We start from the raw sequence: 20,150 nt of genomic DNA, 5'->3' as shown, positions 1-20,150 counted from the left end.
ATAAGGGGGAGGCGAAGGAGGGAGGAAAACCCGCTCCGAGGTGCCAGAATACACAGCGAGACGTGCCTTTCAGAGCCAGAGAAAACTTGGGAACACAACAGCTTTTGATTCCTCCTGCCCCACTGGGTACGTTAATTATTTAATAGTTGGCTTGTGAATTGGTGGTGGTGGTAGGAACAGGGTGGAAGGGAAATCAGGCTTTTCACCCCCGCCCTCAGTCCCCTCCTTCTGCTGGCAGAATTGTGTGCACACACACTCGTGTGTGTGTGTCTGTGTGTGTGAGAGAGAGAGGCTTTGGGCACACCTGGCAGCCTCCTCTGCACCCTGTCCTCTCTCCCCACCCACACAAGACCCTCCTTGTTGGCCTGTGACCACACTGGCCACAGACAGCATGGGACAGCATCTGGATCAAATGATGCTTGGGGCAAAGAAACCTCATCTGCTCTCCCTTTGGAGGCAGATATTTTTCATGTATTATGCTTGGGGGAAGGGCACTTCAAAGTTTATATTGGATTTCTACAGAGTTGGAAATGGAGCTGCAAATCAAACAGAGATCAGCTTATGATTTGCAACCAGGGCTTTCTAGGTGTCTGAAGCAACACTTTGGAAGGAGCGTAGGGAAAAGGAGAATGTAACTACATCTCATTTGGATGGAGAGGATTCACAGATGTTAGGAATATTTTTGATCAACAGCTTTCCTGGCACCGATTGTGGTGGAATCCACAACCTTGACGGCTAGCTGAGTAAGAAAGTGCTGGCAAGCTCCTGACTGCATGCAGGCAATTTGCAACGCTGCCAGTCAATATTTCAGTGAAAACAAAATTGCAGGGATCATATTAAAAGAGAGGAAAACAAAATAAACCAAAACAAAATCCAGCCTTTCCTTTTAAGAGAAACTCTGATACAAAGTGATGGGAAAGTCCCTTCGGAATCAAAATGCAGCCTTTGTTTGTTTAAAATGAACACGCTGTGATGGGAGCCCTGCCGTGAGCACGCGAAGACAAGTCTGCCAGCAGCAACAGAAGCAGACACAGCAAGAAGTGGCTTTACACGGGGACACCTGGGCAGCATGTTTAGTACAGGCCTGCAGGAAATGATGCAGAAAGAGGTTTATAGTTGTGTCCATTTGGTGGAGGAAATGTATGCAGCAGGCAGGGGTCTGAGCCAAAAACCGAGACCTAGTTCTCTTCAGTCTTTGGGAGGAGAGAATTGATGAGAGAAGAGAGCCTCTCTGGCAGTGTTTTCAAACTCTGGCTCCTCATGCAGCCATGCTGGCCTTATTAGTGTGAAGCAATAGTATTAGTGGGAGAGACTGCAAGCAGCAATAGCCCAGGCTACACTGGAGCAGCCTTGGGATGACTGACATGGGCTCTTGGGGGCATCTCAACTCCTGCTACAGCTCACAGAGCCACCTGGAATATCTTCAGGGGTCTCTCAATTACTCCCACCTGCATGGCTGGCAAAAGGGTGCTCTGCTGCTCACAAACACTGTCAGGCCCTTTTTCTGCCCTGGCCTCAGGACTAAGCTTGGCTGACTGTGATGCCAGTCAGTGGGGAGTCCCCAGATGTCTGCTGAAGGCAGCTTTATAGCACATACTGCTAGAATGACATAAAGAGCCCAGAGACTGGCCTGTAACACAAGAGTATTTCAGGCCAAAAGATATATTATGCTCAGAGAACATTTTTGTTGATACAATGAAAGGCATAAAATAATCTACTCCACTTTGGTTCCTAAATTGATCAGTACAGAATGTAATGAACATATTCTAGTTGTTGGTTGCATGTTTCTCGCTCAGTTTCAAAGACTGGTTCAATAACAAAAATAATGACATGGTCATCATTGTATAAACATTCAATGCTCACTCTGTAAATTTCCTCCTCCAGCCATTAAGCCTGTATTAAATCAGCTTGTCTCTGCAGAGCTTACACTGTGAGCACCTCTCCTGTGCCCAGAGATGTGGGCCATGTACGAAAGCAAGTGGCAGGGGACGGCTCAGCTGTTCAGAAGCCAAATCACATAATACTGAGAAACACTAAAATGTTAGCTGTTTCATCCAACAAGGATTTTCTGCCACCCTGGTTTGCACAGAGCTTCCCAGGGAGCCGGCTCTGGCTTTGCAAGCCAACACAGCTTGATGTGGGTTTGCAAACTCTAATGTGAGCTTTGGTGATGCTGCCTGGTCCTGCACTTCCCAAGATGTCCCAAGGATGAGGACTCATGGGACTGAAGGGACAAACTCCTCTTCCACAGGTTTCACAGTATGTCTTTCACAGACAGATCTCTCCCAGAACTGGATTGTCAATAAATATGGAAATACAGAACAAACTTAGCAGACACCAGCAGCAGATGCAGGTTCAGAGATGTTGCTTATTACCAAGCCTCACTCCAGCTGAGACTTAAATAGCCTCCTTTATGCACAACGGGAGAGGGAGCGGAATTGAAGGAAACTGGCAATTACACAATTTTATTTCCCTCCTAGCCCGTTTGCTGTGCATCAGGTGGCTCTGCACTCACACACGAAAGGCGCTTGTGAGCACTAAGTGAAGCACAAAGCCAGCTTGATGCTCTGCTTTCACTGGGAGGAAGTTTCTCTGTGCTTTTCTGGATGCGGTGCAAAAGCACAGTCAAGGCATTATTTTGCAGTAATTTGAAAGCACCATGAGTGCCTGAGACCTTCCAGGCTTCACTGTGTCTTTTTCAAGGCTGCAACCTCTCTTGAAGGTTATTTTGCTCAGAAAGATGCCAGGGTCTAAGTTTAACACCCCACCAGGATTTATCTGTATAGATGCATTGTCAATCTTCTTCCTCACCTTTTATACAAACAAACTTCCACTTTCTAAAATCTTCACCCTAACTCCAGTGGAGTTGGCTGGCAAAGCACCTACCACCCCACAGTGCTTGATGCTGTACTTGGGTGCAACTGGGCCCTCCCAGCTTCGCCACTCACCTTGCTGCTGAATTTCTTCTAAGAATATATCTCCAACAGGGCAAAACGTTAATGTCCACTTCATTGGAGAGAGATCTGGAACTCTGACTATTCCCTTATGGATAAGCCTTTAAGAATTTATTAGTGATGAAACCAGTATGTTTCTTCAGAAATTTAATAGGGTTCCATAAAATTACTTCAATAACTTTAAAAATTTAATGGTGAACAAGAACCTTTCCACAGGCTTTTTGAACTGTCCGACAGAATCCCAGAGTGGGGATATAATTCTGCAATAAATTTTGCAGGATGGTTAAAAAAATATAAAAAATTTTAATTTCCTATTACCTCCTGCAAGTCTTTGCCATCAATTTAAAGCAACTACATGAACTAAAAGCACTGTAGTCACTTTTCTGTCCCAGCAATTTACAAGAAAATATTTACCGTTTGGGGAAAAAGCCCAACAAACTAGAACAAGTATCCTTTTCAGAAAAAGAGCCACGCAAACACAAACACTCTGCCAAGTCCTGCTCTTATACATTGGTGTAAACCCAAATAAATAGAGGGAAGTCAATGGAGTCAGTATGGCTTTACCTGGCTGAACCGAGGCCGGGAGCCGGGGCCGAGTGCCCGGAGCAGCAGAGATGGAAGGAAAGGCTCATGCTGTGAGTCCCCAGGCAGCTCGGCAGCAACATTAACAGGCTCCACGGGGAATGTGTTCAGCCCTTGTTAGCAGGAAGGATGGCCGGCGAAGCACGGAGGTGAGGGAAGCAGCGAGCACATGCGTGCAGGGCTCACACGGTTATTAAAGAAGAAAACGGCAGGAACCCATGGCTGAAAGCAAGCCCTGAACCCGGCCTCCCTCCTCCCCTCCCACAGGACAGGAACAGAGAGCTCCATCACTCACAGCACTGATTTCAAATGAAGCTAATACAGAAAAACCAAGCCCAAAGCAGAAACAGCATGAACTGCTGCAGGCTGAGCAGGACAGCAGGGTCCTGTCATCAGCCCCAGCCCTGCTCTGGGAGGAAGGTCTCAGTCTCCAGAGGGGCAGTGAGAGGAGCAGGAGAAGCAGCAACACGCTGACAGCATCCTCTGTTCCCCAGGTCTCTTGCTGGGACTTACAGACCTCGCCAGCATCGCACACAAAAGAGTAGCCAGATCCATTTGCAATTAAACAGCACGCCCTGGTCTCATTGATCACTCCCATTGATTGCCCAGAAGGAAACACCAGCTGACCTGGGGTCAGATCCAGCTCCCCCCGCAGCAGCACTGCCTTGTCAAATCCCCCGTGGATGGCCAGGCTGCCCTGTCCTGTGCCTGTGACCTGCCAGAGAGGGGCTGCTGTGTCTGCAGAGTCCCCAGTGGGCTCTTACACAGCCCAGCAGAGCTGCCCATGAGGAATCAAACTGCCCCATTAACACAGAAACAGAGCTCAGGGGGAAGGGCAGCTCGGAATGGGGCATGGGAGAGCTGGGAAAACCAGCACAAGCCTGGGCTGAGCAGAGGCTCAGGCTGGGGGGCTGGAGAGAACAAGGACTCCCCTTTGCAGGGAGCAAGGCTGGTTTAAATCCTGGGGGTGAGCTGGGCACAGCCCAGACCCACACCAGACACCTCCCCTCATCCTGCACTGCTCACTCATTGGAAGAGGGAACCAGCTTTATATCCAGCGTTTAATTTTCTCAGAAACTGAAGCTTTACAAAATCTTCCATGAATAAAACATGTCTCTGAGGTATTTTAAAAGCAGAATTGAGAAGACCCAACAGTTTCGTGGGGGTTGCAACTGCTGCTCTTAACATCACCACCCTACAGCATCCTTCAGTGCTGAGATGCAACCAGGGACTGCTGGCGAGCACTGAGACTTTACCTGTTGGCTTTTGCTACTCGAGAAAAAAGAAAAACAAGCTATAAACGAGGAGTGAAAAGATGATATCTTTCAAATGTCCTTTAACAGCCTAGGCAATGTAAACCACTACATGCACTTGGAAGGAATTTCTACTTTTTTCTTCTGATTTACAGTTTGATGGTCCTTTTATCTACTTTTACATGAACTGAGAAAAGCTAGAATGTGCCTACTCAATCAATATGAGTTTGTGCTGGCACGTTCAGGATATAAAATATTTTGCTTTTATAGTTTATTTTAAATAAAAAATATAATTAAAGAAAATAAACCACCCACTTCATAACATTTATACAACGAAGACTTTATTTATTTTATTTACGTTTTGGTGGGCAAGGCACAGCATGCTGTTAGCTTTCTGTGATACTTAACAAAGCCGCATTTGAAATTTAAAATCTTTAAGGAAATGAACGAATTCTGTGGAGGAAGGGCAGTTGAGCAAAGAGACTTCTTACATTACCCTAGATAATTGTGCATATATATGTTTCTGTGAGTCTCTCTCTACTCCAAAAACATATCCATGACTTGGAAGCTTTAAATCAAAAAGCAATTTCAGTCTGTAATTCTCAAATAAATAATTAAACACATTTTATCTCCAACAGTATTGCTTCTATTCATTCTAATCCCACTGACAGGAATGCAGCAACATACCCCACATCCTTAAAATAACAAAACAAAACACAAGATACCAACCAGAAGGCCTGGAAATGTTTATAATTCAACTTTTCAACTCTCCTGGCTGCAGCCTGAAGCTACAAAGAAAGCTCTATGCTGGCTCAGTGGAAGGGGAGAAGCCTGGAGATGGCTGTGCAAACCATATGGCCACCGGTGCAAGCAAACCCTGCTGGCCTGCACGAGGCAGCTCTCACTCTGGGAGGCACACAACACTCAGTTTGTGTCAAAGTTAATAAATTATCCACTTTTGCAGTCTGAGTTTTACCAAACTAACCGGACAGTGTGGTTACAGTGAATGGTCTCTTGCTTGTCCATCATAATTTCACAGACAGCTGCTGCAGATAGGGATGGCTATAGCCTGGGCTAATAAATACATACAGAATAGCTAACAGGGGAGACAGAGAGTGCATTCCTGCTCCCAAAGAGAAGAATGAACTTTCCAGAGCCTAGCCTGCAAAATCAGAAAACCACAATACTAAAAGACTGCACTTACTGCACTGTTTTCTGTGTCTAGCTTTGGTTTGAAATGTGGGTAACTGGCTGTGACTTGGGTGATTATCTTGGTGACCCATGCTTTTTGAAAATCCAAGTCCTCCTTCTCAGATCACTGTATAATTATGTTCATACATATGCAAGAAAGCTAATTCACTCATCCTGGTAGTGGCAAAATTAGATAGAACTTTTCAAAAAGAGGAGGGTGGGATGGGCTCACACACTGGATTTATCATTAAACTCAGGGTATCCAGTATTGCCAACCCCAGAAGTGTTTATAGATCACAAACCATCTTTAAAACAAGGTTGAAACTGGAGTGTTTGGGCTTCTTTATGACTGCTTGTTGGCTCTGAAGCACAGAAGAATCAGAAATTCTAGGCTTTTCTCTGTAGTCAGGAAGACTAAAGTCTTGCCTAAATAATGAAATTACATCTTAGATTTTGGTACAATCCTCTGAGGGCCTGGGTTTCATGAAAAACACAGAGTCTTGTAAGCCTGATACAATCACCAGAGATGCAGCATGGGGAGCAGCTGCAGAGCATCCTGAGCACTGTATAAATCATAGCAATATGGCTGCTATCTAAATAAATGCATTACTTATTTATTATTACAGATGCTGCAGTGGAAATTTTTGCATGCCTGTAATCATGGTGGACTCTTGTCCAAAGGCTCAGCTGTAAATTATCATCCCACTCAAGCTCCCTGGCTGTGCAGGTAATCAAGCACAAGATGGTGACCTCATCAAAATGTATCCAGGACATAGGGATAAAACTGAGATCAAGAGACAGGATGCAGCTCAGATCCCATTGTGGACCCCACACAAGAAAACTGGGAAAATTTATGACATCTCTCCTGACCTCCATTCATGTAAAACACAGCTAATTGCCTGACCGGCTGCGGTGAGACTTGTTTGCTCCGTCTGTGCAGACCTTCCAGTGATGGAAAGCTCTCTCTCCTGGCACAGTAAGGTAAAGCCCTGAAGGAGAGGTGGACTTGATTACAGGAGATGCTGTCCCAGCCCAGACAGGAAGTCTCTGACCCTGACAACTGGAGACAGAGCGCCGGGGGACAGCACCAAGGCACGCAGGCAGCATGGCAAGCCTGGGCTCCTGACTCCCCTGTCAGTGCTGAGCATCCTTCGAGCTGTGCTGCTCCTGCAAACCTGTGCCAAGCATGGTATTCTGAGCTCAGCTGCATTCAGGTTGTTTTCTGCTTCACTGGGCACTCACAGGTTCCTCCTGGAGAGCTGGCTTGCTGCTCTCCCATCCTGCCCCTGCCCCCCTGCCCCTCCTGTGCCCTCTCACCCCATCTCACAGTAATAACCATCAGTTTTTAACAGCATGTCCTACACTGGAGGTTTTGTAGTTCCAGCTTTTAAAATGATTTAGTGTGACAGTTTAGTGCTGAATTAAAGAAAAAAAAAAAAAAAAGAATAAGAAAAAGGAAGAGAAGAAGCAGAGAGAAAAAGGAGAGACAGTCCCCTTAAGGCAACAACATTATGGAGCAGTGATCTCAGAGGAACAAGGGTTCTTCTCTGGTTCAGATGTGCTTGTCAGAGCTCAGTGTCGTCTCTGAACAAGAAATCTCTCTTGCTGGCCCAAGGCACAGTTTTGTGGTCAAGAGGACAGAAAATAAAGGGAGGGAACTTCAAAGAAGCATAAGCTGCATTAGCCCGCTGGGGCGGGTGGCTGCGGCACATCCCATGGCTGACAATTATGACCTGCATGCCGAGAAAGCTTGCCTCCCTCTTGTCAGAGGGATAAGACACAGGCTGTGAGCTTTAGAGCTTTGAGGATGTGTACAGTTCATGATGAAAGATAGCACTTCAAAGCCCTCTGCCTAGAAACCCAGGGAGAAGTAAGAGCGGAGGGTAAGCAATCTTTTTTCCTGGGGGGGTGCATATGCGGGGGAAGGATAAGACTTACTTTCACTGTCATTTATTATTGCCATGAAAATGAAGCCCTGCACTGTTTATGGAATTTCTCATTAAAAGGATCTCTTGATAAATCGCTTGACAAACATTCATTAATTAAGTCTCTGAGCGCACTTGGCTGACAAGTATTAGTCTTCATTTTGCAGGAGGGGGAAATTGAGGCATGGAGCTCAGCGGGCCCCCAACAGCCAGGGCAGGGCTGGGTGCTGGCCAGCCACTCTGTGCCACCAGACAGATGGATTACACTGCTCCCTCCATGCCCAGCTTGATTCTGATCCAAAGATACGAGCAACATACTCTTTTCAACAGACTTCAAAGCTCTTTTCCCCCCCGCTGCTGCCCAGTGCCTCCCGGGGCTGCAGGGCAGACAGGGCTGTGCAGGTCTGGCTCCTTCATGGGCATCTCATGCTCTGGGGGCTCCTGGACACCTCTTTCATCTCACAGGCACCTCCCCACCCACAGCCTGCCTGGGGTCATGAATGGAGAAACCCTGGCTGCTGCCCAGGCTCCATTTTTCCATGGAGGTTTTCCTCCCTGGGGCCTTTGACCTATCAAACCAAGCAAGAGAAACAGCTCCTTTAAGACACCCATTTCACCCTCACTGCCACAGTGGCCTTGGGTACAAACACTGAGGACCCAGCAGGACACCTGGGCTGCAGCTGCAAGGCTATTGTGGCACAAAAGGCACCATCTCTGCTGCTTTTTCCCTGGCATACAGCAGCTCTGGAGCAAGCACTGGTGTGAGAAAGCTCAACTGCCTCCAGCCAAATCCCACGAGGGATGGCCACAGCTGGACGGAGCCAGCAGGGAGAACCCAATGCTCCAGTCCAGAAAATACAAACTATCCTACCCCACACACTTCAGAATACGATCACAGCAGGAGGAGGTCCTTGCAGTGACTGAAGGGTGACTGTCCCTCTCACCTCCTCAGCCCCACAACTCATCTGCCTTCCTATCCTGACCGTCACCCCTCTGCCTCCTGCTCCTACCTGGAGACAGGGGGACAGATTTGGCTTTCACCTATGCTTCCCCTGCCTTTCCTGGTACTCGCCCTTCAGAAAAAGGAAGGGCTGGCTGGCAGATTCCTGTGAGAAAGGAGCTGCATGAGAGAGCAAACAGACCTTTATTATTTGTTTATTGATTTATTCTCCAGGAGGATGTAACACCCGGCCCTCGGAAGCAAATGCCCTTGTAACTCTGTACTGCAGTGACAAGTTGGCCAAACAAACACTTTTCTGCGTCAGAAAACAAAGACTCTCAGCAGAGCAGATCAGAGCTTCTCTACTCTTACTTTTAATTATTATTTCCTCACACAGAGGATTTAATCTCCTCTTCTGCTGGAAGCTCAAAGTGCCCCATTCAGCCTATTTCACAGCTGTGACTACCGAGGTCACCCCGGGTCAGGACACCTCTCTCTGCAGCATAATAGTGACTGGTCCCCAAAGTGGACATCCACGCCGTGCATCTGCTGCTGCAGATGAGCTGGTGGCAGGAGGAGGAGCACGGCCACCACGGCGGCCCCACCGGGGAGGGGGCAAAGGCAAACGTTACCCAGAGAGCCGCAGACAAAAGGCGCTGCTCCTCTGGCCTTTTGTGGAGCTCTCGGATGCGGTCAAAGGTTACATTTTACAGCTGTTCCAGCCTCAAATAAGCGTAACCCGCCTATCTTAATACTTAATTGCATTGCTAAGCTGCTGATAAACTAGGACAGAATAAAACAAATACACAGGGCCAAACACATCCCCAGGGAAAGTTTGTGGGAACAGAGGGAGTTGCACCAAACAATGAACTGGGAGCACTGGGGAGTTGCACCAGACAATGGATCCACTTTATGTGTTTTAGAAGCCTGGTTACCTTCAATAAAAGCTGCAGCATGGATGCTGCACATTTGCTAGCTAATATCTCTCCAAAAAGGCCGCCAGTGTTTACAAAAGAAGGGCACAGTGCAAATGCCCACGGGAGAGGACGAGCACGTGCCGCATCACGCGTGTGCCCATCAGGAAACTGTGTGGAGCTAATCCCCTCCCCACAGAGCCACCACGGCTCCAGCCCTTGAGAACACGGCCTTAAATCAACGCTCTTATCTCACAAAAGGAATTTAAGTGCAATGCTTTGAAAGTCACTTTCTCCCGGCCATATGGCATCCTCGAGCCTGGTCGTGTAGGAGCGGCGCTCATTTGCATGTGCAAGAGACAAATCTGGCTCTTGCATTGCTGGAGTGATAACAGGGCGAGGGGTAAAATTTAGCACTGTTTGGGTTTCTGCACAAAATCTTTGCCGAGGCAAATTTCTCTCACCTCTCAAGCCAAGTGCCAAACACTGAGGCAGCCCCAGGAGAGCTTGCCCACGATGGCAGGCCATGCCATCAGCGATGCACATCGGTACACGGCCAGGGTAAAAGAGAAGTCTGAGACAAAACCCATGATCTGAACCCAAAGCTGGCAGTGTCTACACCCACATTAAAGCAAACAGGAACAGGCTGAAATTACAGGGATATAAACAGCACTGAACACAAACTTCAAGACAGCAAATTCACAGGCATTCGCACATTTAACTTCCTGATAGGGAGGTATTTTGAAAACTCATGTTGCTGAGCTGCTCTATGATATGAAGGGGTGGGGGATCTTGGGCTTCAGCACAAGGAGGAGCCAACAAAGCTGCTAACGCTTCAACATAAGCCTCTCCAGCAAATCTCTGTGCCAGGCTTTATGCAGGATGGCAAGATTTTTGTTTTGCCGAGGCAGTGCCGTATGGGCAATCTGGTTTGCCTTATCAGTGAGCCAAGTGAGAGAAGAGAAATGTTCTTCCCCACCATTTGTTTAAATTTCCCTCTTTCCCCCAGATAAAGCTGCATACTTTTGTAAAAATATCTACAAATGTAATAACATAATGGGCTTGTCATCGGTTTCCACATTTGGCATTGAAAATCTGCAAAGCTTGGACCGAAAGAGAATTCCTAATAGTTACTGCTGCTGAAGAGCCCAGCTAAAAACTGGGCCTGGATCCAGGTGATGGAGCACACAACCACCAAACGCCTTTCCATGTCCAGCACCTACTCCTACACAACTGCAAACTGTTCCTTTCTCGGCCCCACTGAAATAATGGAAGGAGGTTATTTCATCACTTCTTGCTGATGGGCCTCATATCCCCTCTTTGGGGTATTTGTGTCCCCCTAACACATCCACTGTTGCTGTCAACTGATTTTATTTTGCAGCTCAGTGCAGAGGATGCTGCAGACAGCCACAAGCCCTGGCAATTCATTTGGAGCCACACAAACCTCCTTGCACGGTGAAGTGGAACCATTCCCAGCACAATGCTGTCCACCATGTACCACACTCTGCCCTCTCCGAGGCCGTTTCCTCGGCATTCCTGCCCAGCATCCATCTCAGTGAGACTCTCCCCGGGAAGACATGAAAGCAGAGCAGCCCGGTTTTACGGCTGTGCTGAGCCCTCAGAGGAGGGCTTGGTGTATTTAGAGAAGTGTGGCTGTGCCCCCCAGGGGGATGTGGAACGAGGCAGTCTCTTAGCAACACCCAGTGCCTACCACAGGTAACTGTCATTAACAGCAGGAGCGGAGCTGCGCCGAGCACCCGCCACCGCGTCCTGCACAACACAGATACACAGGGACAAATGGGCACTGGCAGGGGAGAGATGGGCAAGCCCTTGTCAGGATGACACAGACACCACTGGAAGGCTGATTTGTTTAAAAGAAATGAGGATTTGATTGTATTAGAGGGAGAAGCATATCCCCTACAGTAAGGACCTTTGTCAGTAATCCCTCTCTCCAAGACACTTCAAATCTTACTGGGAGGGAAGAAGTCCCACCCCACACTGAGACAATGCAGCTCTAAATTTTAACTTAAATCATCACAAGCCTGTAAAGCTGATCTTTGTGACAACGTGTGTGGCCAAGCTACAGGCTCTGGCAAAACTGATGTCCTGCTATTCGCACGATATGGATTCACAACCCAAATCTCTTGCTGTAAGATAAGGAAAGCATTTCTCCGGATTACTTACCTTTATTTGCTGCAGGAGAGAACAGCTTCTCAGAGCCTACAGAAGCCTGAAAAAGGAAGAGAAAGAGAGGGTGAATAATCCTGAAGGAGAAATTCGGAAGGCTTGCTCACAAAAACACAGCTCATAAAACAAGTGGGTTATCTGGAGACCTGCAGTTGCGCATTGCACCTGGAGGGTGCAATGTTGTGCCATTAAAGAACGAGCATGCATCCTGAGGAGATGAAAGCCAAGCAAGAGGACTGTCCTGATCTCACCCAACTACATCCTCCTGTCTCGTTTACTTAGGCAGCCATGCAATGCACAGCTATTTTATCCATGATTCCTCATATAAAAACAAAACCAGTGAAACTGCTATCAAGCTGAAGGAAAAAAAAAAAACAAAAAACCAAACCAAAACACATTTCAAAGGCTCTCTCACTGAAAATAAGCTCAGTTCTTGCTGAACATGCAAAATGTAATTTGTGTATTGGAAACACAAGTTGCAACTGAACACATCTGTATGAAGGAGGGTGTTGTTTAATATTATGCCAAATGATAGGTACATGCTGCTATGCACTTAGTTGAGTATGAAATAAAATGACTTCCTCTTGGAAGAAGCCCGTATCCTTGCAGACTGGATTGCACTATGCTGTCTGAACTCCACAGCAGTGTATTTGTGCTCCTCACAGCTCTGGGAAATAGTTAAAGAAATCCAATTAACCTAAACCTTGTAAACAGCTTCAAGATAATCAGGGTCACTGGGTTACAGACAAGATGATAACAACAGGCAGGAAAAAAAAGTCCATTCATTGTAAATAAAGCTTTTATGAGTTAATTTGATGGCTTCCTTTCCTCCCCCCACTGATATCAAACAGTCAACCGATTTCAGCATAAGCTTTTCCTCCTCACTATCTGATAAAATAGCAAGCAGCCTCTCCAGAATCAAAGCTGGTCTGGGAGCAGGAGCACGATCAACTTTACTACCATCTACAAGAAAGTACCATCAACGTGTTGACACTGACTGCTGCATGAATAAAATGGGGTGAAGTACAAAGCTGACGAGCAAAAGATACTGAAAGTGAAAAAAGCCTTTTTCCCCTGGCTCTGCTTTAAAAACAATTAATTAATTCAACACATGGCTGAACTAAGTTGATTTTATTTTTGATTTTATTGATTTTATTCTAAGGTGCCTTGGGAGATTTGCAGGATAAAGAGCGCTACAAATTGTATTACATTGCTATATATTTTAAATGACGACTCAGAAGGAAAAAAACAAATAGTAAAATGCAAGAAGTTCTGCATGAGATATAGTAAGAAGCAAGAGTGATCCATTAATGTTACTTCTAAGAAAAGTGGCACTGCAAGCACTGAATGTCTTACTTAATGCAAATGTATAAAAAAGAGAGGGAAAACAACATGAAAAATAGGTTGAGGCTGAGACACATAAGAAAAAAATTCTGAATTATGTCCACGACAAAGCTGCACGTGTAGCTGTGGCATGTATGATCGTTACACAGCTCAGCAAAAAGACCCTAAAATCTTAGGGAAAATCAGTTACCTGCACGATCCCTTCACTGCATGGATTAAAAAGAGGAAGAACCAGGATTAAACAACGTTTTGCCTAGGCTGGTTTGCAAAGAAAGTGTAACAGCGTCACACAGCAGCAACAACAGCGGTGCATAAAACGTTTGACAGCCAACTCTGAATTTACAAGCCATTGTTAGGAGATTTTTCACTTATAATCAACACCAAGTCACCACGGACGCAGAACACATCTGCAGGCTCTGGGAACTCACCCATGCTAGCAGCTCACACAAAGCCAGGGCCTACTCTCAAAGCACTCCACGAGCACTTGGACACGTGGCAGGTGGATAAATACGATTCCCCCATTTTACAGGCAATGAAACTTCGGCGTGGCTTGCACTAAAGCCTCAGCAGTAAATCGGCCGCTGAGCCACAAATCCTAAGTGCCGGGTCCGGACACTGGGGTGTGCAGCTCTCCAGAGGAGCCTGCCCAGGAGAGCCCTTCCTGGGGAGCCAGGAGCTGCTCTGCCACCCCAGCTGGGAGAAGCTTTGTGCTTCCCCTGGTCTGCAGAGTCCGGTCTCACAGCCACCACTTTGTGGCAGCCACCAGCTCACTCCCTTCTCTGCACCCCGGCACACCGGCCATGCCCAGCCGGGAGCTAAAGACCTCGGTGCTACAGGTCCAGACTATATGAAAACAATGTTTAAGGAAGTCAAGCCAGAAAATTCACTTTAAAGACAAAGTAAAACACCAGGATTATTGCTCAGTCTTCTGCTATCAGCGTGTGCCGCCGCCTTCCACAATCAGAGTCAACATTTACAGAGCAGCGTTTTCAGCATCGCAGCTTCAGTTCACAGACAGAAATCTTCACACCTAGAGTTTACAGTAACTTTTGCTCTCACTTCTGGTGATTTCTAGCTCCAGATCTGAGCAGTTTTTGGCACGAGCACCATTCTGAAACAGTGAATGCCTGTGCAATAGGATATTCTGCGAGCTGCTGCAAAGGCAGGAGGGAAGCTGGGGGAGGAAGAGCCTGAATACATCATTCAACCCTATCAGTCACCCTTTAAAGAAAGCATACAATAAAACCTATGTGTCTGAGGGAGCCCACTAATGAGTGAAAAAATCCAGCAAACCAACACATCTGCTAAAACAAGTCCCCTCCCAAATACTGCTGTTCCAAGCAAATCATTTGCATATGTTTAAGGAGGGATTTAAAAATAATATTAATAAGGTGGAATTCTTCCCTTGTGAACAAAACCAGGCATTTGGAGTTTTTTATGCACAGTTCAAGCCATCACAGGAAATCACATGTTCTTTGATTGCAAAATTAAACTAAAAATTTCCTTTTCTCCCCCTCTTGTTGCCTCCTGCCTGTCTCCATCTGCAGGACCATCTCACAAACCCCTCGAGTTCCTTTCTGTTGCTATGCAAGGCAGAGAGACCTGCCCAGCCTGAAGCTCACAGACAGAAGACACCTCCACCCTTCCTTGTTCCCTGGCTGCTCGTCTCCCTTGCCCTGGAGCACAGCCCACACCACAGAACCCACCACAGGCTTGTGTTCATAAAAATGCTGCTTGCACAGTCCCACCCTCGTCCCCAGTAACAACTGTGGCACTTGAAGAGTATCTGACATCTGTCCCCAGAGCAGCAGTTCCTGAGCTAACCTCATGTTGCTGAACCTCTGAGACCCAGCACCCTTCTGATGACACCAAGCCTTCCAGGTCCCCTTTGTGGCTTATTCAGTGAAGTTACCAATCCTTTGTCACCTTTTGATTTTCCTTCTTTTCTACTCTAGACCTACAGAGGAAAATGCCTCCACCCAGTTCTGTGACAGCTTGAAGCCAGGCTGAGTACACTGCAGAGGCAAATAACATTTCTGCCCTTTTCTGCTTTGCAGAGAGCAAGCAGAGGAGTGGTGCTGCAGTCCCTCCCCCTTCCTCCCCTTCAACCCAGCACATATAAACACCGATTCAATTTTCAGCACTAAAAGCTCAGCAAAGGCAGCTTTTCCCTCAAATGTGAGGTGGTAACCACAAAGGATGTAGCACACCCTCTCCTCTGAAGGTGAGCAGTGAGGCATAATGAAGTCCATGCCTCATCCATCCTGGTTCCCACTAACCCAAGGCAGCTGAAAGGTGCAAGAGCTCTTGCAGATTAATAATTTAATGATTATATATAACAGAACAACATCACCTGACAAAGACAGCACTGTAAATTATGTCAGGCCTCACAGTAATTACTTCTTTTCCCCACCTTTATCCGTAACCTATAAACAGCTAACAGGGAATAGAACTGTTCCTTATCAGCAACAACAGAGGCTCTCTGGACCTTCATGCCGTCTCCTGGAACACCAATTGCCAGATCCAAGCCTGATACTCCAGGAGCCTGATAGCAAGACACCAGGAAACTGCTAATAAGGCTGCTGTTCTGGTTCACAAGGACCAAGCAAAGTAGTGTTAGGGACCTGGTATGTATGTCATGTACAGGGCAGAAGCCAAGCATTCCCTCCAAATGAGTCCAGCACAGTAGGCAGAAGAAGGAGACAGTAAAAAACAGTTTTAGATCTGGATGGCTGCCTATCTACTAGACAGCCAAGAGCCAGTCTCAAGAGAGACTGTTTGCACAATTACTGAACTTAGCAAGCACTAAGTAGCTCACAGGAAAACCCTTCTCTGGGAGATTTCCAAACCAGAAGTGCTGGATACGCTTAGAGAAAGTTTTAGCATAAAGCACGGACACTACCTGAAAATTCTGGATCAATTTTCATTCTTTCCTTTCATCTGTCTCTCCTGTTTTCACCAACCACTCCAATGCCACTTGATCGCTTGTCCAGCAGAGAATTTCAGCACGTCAGTACTGCTTTACTACTTTGCAGTTCACTCTGCAAGCCATTCATACCAGACCCCTCATCCAGTAACATGAGAACAATCACTAAAACAGGAAGGTATTGTTTGGGTTGTGATTCTTCTGTAGGAAATGGAAATTGATACGTATGGAAAGGTGCAAGAGAAGCCTAGAAATAGCATACATGCACACAAAAACCCAAAGTAAAAATCCCCCTTAAGACCAACAAAGTATTCTACACATTTCAGGATATAGAAGCAGCCCATGGGTAACACTGCCTGCATTGTGAGGAGTTTTAAAGGTGCCTACACTACTTCCTACTACTACCTCCTACTACTTCCAAAACCTGCATTATTTTTGGAGAGAAACCACAGCTCAGTTAGGAAGACAAAAGAAAAGTTAGACCTGTGATTCAGTAATTTTTGTGAACCTTCTAGGAATATCTAGCTTCGTGGTCCACAGCTGGCTGGGACACAGCACAGCCCAGCTGTGTGAGGGATTAAGCAAGAGGGAACAGGACTTCTACAAATCCACACTGTGATTATCTTCCCACAGAATTTATAGACTGGGCTTTCAAGAGGGCTCAGCACTCAGCAGCTGCCTTTGGGGCATCAACCTGACTGGAGCTACTGGGTATGGAGCATTTCCAAAAATCCATTTAGAAACCTGAATGGTGACCAGGTCACTGATAAATCTGGTTACAGCTGATAGTTAGGATCATTTATGAAATTCTATCTGTTGACCTGCAGAGCAAATAAGGACTAATAATAAATAATATTCCCTAAGCAAGAATCAATCTCCACCTTTCTAGCAACAATCCTAAAAATACAGTTGTACCTTCAGTTACACCCTAACACATCACAGTGAAACATGCAGCACAAACACCTCAAACAAGCAACTACTTATTGAAATGGCAATGCCTCAAATGCCACAGATAATTCTAGTTCAGTTATGATTCATGACCATGGTAGTGATGGGTCTTCCAATGACTTTACTCTATAGAATGCTCACTAGATACAAAATGTTTCTCGGACTGTGCTTCCATACAGCAACACACTTGTTTAGGTTCCCACCTCACATTCATTTAACACACACATATTCAGTGCTGCTCTGCTCCTGGAAGGGACTGTCACCATGCACTCGCCTCTTTGTCACTTTTTCTTCCTAGAATGCTCATTTCTCTCAGCAGTTTATATAACCATGACTGGTTTTTGCAACAGCCCCTTTGAGAAGTTAGCACAAGCCTGGGAACACAGATTAAACTAGGCCATAGAGAGCCTAGAAGCAGAGATCACTGGTCCTAATTCACCACTGAATTACATGAACTTTACACAATGGCAAATGGAATGGGAGGCAGAGTGGATGAGGACTGGAAGGCACTGAAGGAAACGCTGCTCAGAGTCTGGCTCAGTGCAGGGCACTGAGGAACCAAGCTCATTGCTCCTCCACAAGTTTGACATCTTGTACTGGTCCTCTTCTGGCAAGACAGTAATAAGCTTAAATTAACAATGTTTTGAACCCCGAGCATGTTCCTTGTCATTGTGGGACTGAACAAACTGGTTTAAATCCAGCAGCAATTCTTAAACATAGGCTGCTGTGGTGTGATGCTTATTGCACAGATGTGCCTCTTCCTGCCACAAAGGGTGACTGAATCCTCTGACACAGAGGGACATCTGACCTCCAGCATGTCTGCCACCAGAGCCTCGGGCCACAGGCCTGCTAACTCCCCTTCCCTCTCTCCTCAAACCATCCCCCCAGCCCCTGGGAATGGCTGCAGCCCAGAGATCTCCCCTTCCCATCCCCTCCATTAGTGATGCTTTATGATTCATCTTCCTCTGAGCAGTTGCTGTCTCCCAAAGGAAAAGATCAAACTCCCTCTCCTTCCCAGCTCGGCTCCAATAAATAAATAAATACATGTACTGAAAAAAAAATTTAGTGAGGGAGGAGAAGGGAGGAAGCTGGGGAGTTCCTGGAACTCACCAAGGCTCCTCAGACAGCTGTAGATGGTTCCTCAGCCATTTTCACAGATACCAATGAGGGAAGAAAATTTCCAGCTGTCCCTTATTAAAAACAGCCAAAATACTTGCTTAATGTTAGTGTGCCTGTGTGTCCTAACTTAAATTAGGGTGCACTTGGTCCTTATCTCAGAATCTTCCTCCTTCAAACCTCAGCTCCCCAACCATGACCACATCTACCTTTGCTTTACACTCCTGCTATTTTCCACTCTAATCAGCAGTGATTTCCCCCTAACACATGTTCATATGCTCCTGGGTGTTCTATCAATGTCCAGAGTCTTCTCCCTGTGCCACTGGATGAGGCTGCAGCTCGGTGTAAGTAGGAGGCAGTGATGTGTCTGTGTTAAAGGCAACTGATACACACCACAGTCAGGGAAACAGTTCTCCGTGATACACTGAGAAAAGGGCTTTGTGTGGTTTAAAACATCTCAAACACCAGAGCCCTCATGCCTTTCTCAGAGCTGACCCCCTCCCAAAACAGACTTTTCAGCCTACACTTCCACATTCAAAATTTTTTCATTGCCTAGACACTCACCTAGGCAAGCACAGATTTGATTACTGATTTATTATTTGCTACAAACAAAGGGAAAACCTACCTTCAGGTAGGAAAGGTTGGGAATGCTGTGTAACACAGCTATAGCAGTTTGTACTATTGCCATTACAGCTTGATCCTATCTAGTCAGCCCATCTATTTGGCGGGGATATGGCTTTTTATTTGCACTAAATCAAAGGGAACAGCGAGTGCTCTTTGCAGAACTATCTAAAACTTCTTATAATTCAAAGGCTGCACTGTAGGAAGAGTGATGGGGGAGAGCAGGGACTGTGCTGCGAATGACAGGTGGCAGACTGTTGTTTGGTACCTACCAAATTACTCTGCTGCTCCCAGGGCTGCCTTGGCATTTCATTATCCCAACTCTCTCCTGGAAGGATGCGGACATAAATTCACACCTCATGTCCTGGTTTCCGTCAAACTGAGTAAGAGTGCAAATGCTGGCACCAACTGGGAATGCCAAGCAGGGTTTGGCATGCTAGAACAAACTCTCAGCTGTGGTCTTTGCCAGCTACCTGCATTTATCATTGTAATGGCCTGCCAGACAGGACTTGGCAAGCGATGGAGGAGGGCGGGAGGAGGAGGGCCAGGCTCTGCACTGCCAAGCAATTCATTCCTGTAGCTCCTGCCATCACTGTACCAGCAGGGCAACCTTCATTTTATTTTATCTTTTAACCAATTATGTGTCACCCAAATCCCACCTGCAGCTTTCTCCAACACAAATGGCTATAAATCACAGCTCAGAGACCAAGAGGGTTTTGCAAGACATTTGATTTCATAAAAAGGTCACTGTCTGTCTGAGGATTGCTGCAGCTCAAAAATGAACTGAATAACAACCTGCATTGGCAGACAGGGAAGGAACTGCTTCCATCATCTCTTCCATGTTGTCAGATAATATTAGAACAATTAGGGAGGCCAACAATGGCAGGATTATTAGGATTCAGCAAAACCAAAGCACTGATAAAAATTCAGGGAAGTATCTCCTCCTTTCAATTTTTGAAGAAAACATAATCAAATCAATAAAAAAGGGAAAATTGCACGAGAACACCAGAAACACTCAACATAACCTCCTTGAGCAGACAAACAGAATGCATGCCTGTCATCACTACAGCCTGCTCCAATCTGCCTGGGTGTTCTAGACCTTAACTCCCAGCTTTGCTATTTCTCAGAGCACTACTCTCTGTTCTCAGACCACTCAGCATGGTCTGCTCTCTAGGGAAAATGCTGTATTCTTTTTAATCCATATGCTAGATACATAGAGACTCTGCAGAGTTTCATGTTGTGAACCATA

General features: G+C 46.3%; 1 protein-coding gene across 14 annotated transcripts in view; it reads right to left on the bottom strand.

The window, feature by feature from the left end:
- FBRSL1 (fibrosin like 1) overlaps positions 1–20,150 on the bottom strand; it is a 367,873-nt gene that overhangs the window by 43,439 nt on the left and 304,284 nt on the right. For all 14 annotated transcript variants that reach the window (XM_033518104.1, XM_033518111.1, XM_019008372.2 and 11 more), the window contains one exon: positions 11,944–11,989. In XM_033518104.1, the coding sequence (XP_033373995.1) occupies positions 11,944–11,989 (46 nt within the window). The remainder of the gene's footprint in view (positions 1–11,943; positions 11,990–20,150) is intronic.

The sequence above is a fragment of the Parus major genome, chromosome 15 (assembly GCF_001522545.3).
Source record: "Parus major isolate Abel chromosome 15, Parus_major1.1, whole genome shotgun sequence".
Lineage (NCBI taxonomy): Eukaryota > Metazoa > Chordata > Aves > Passeriformes > Paridae > Parus > Parus major.
Note: the sequence above shows the minus strand (reverse complement) of the source record. Positions and strands in the feature narration are given on the sequence as shown.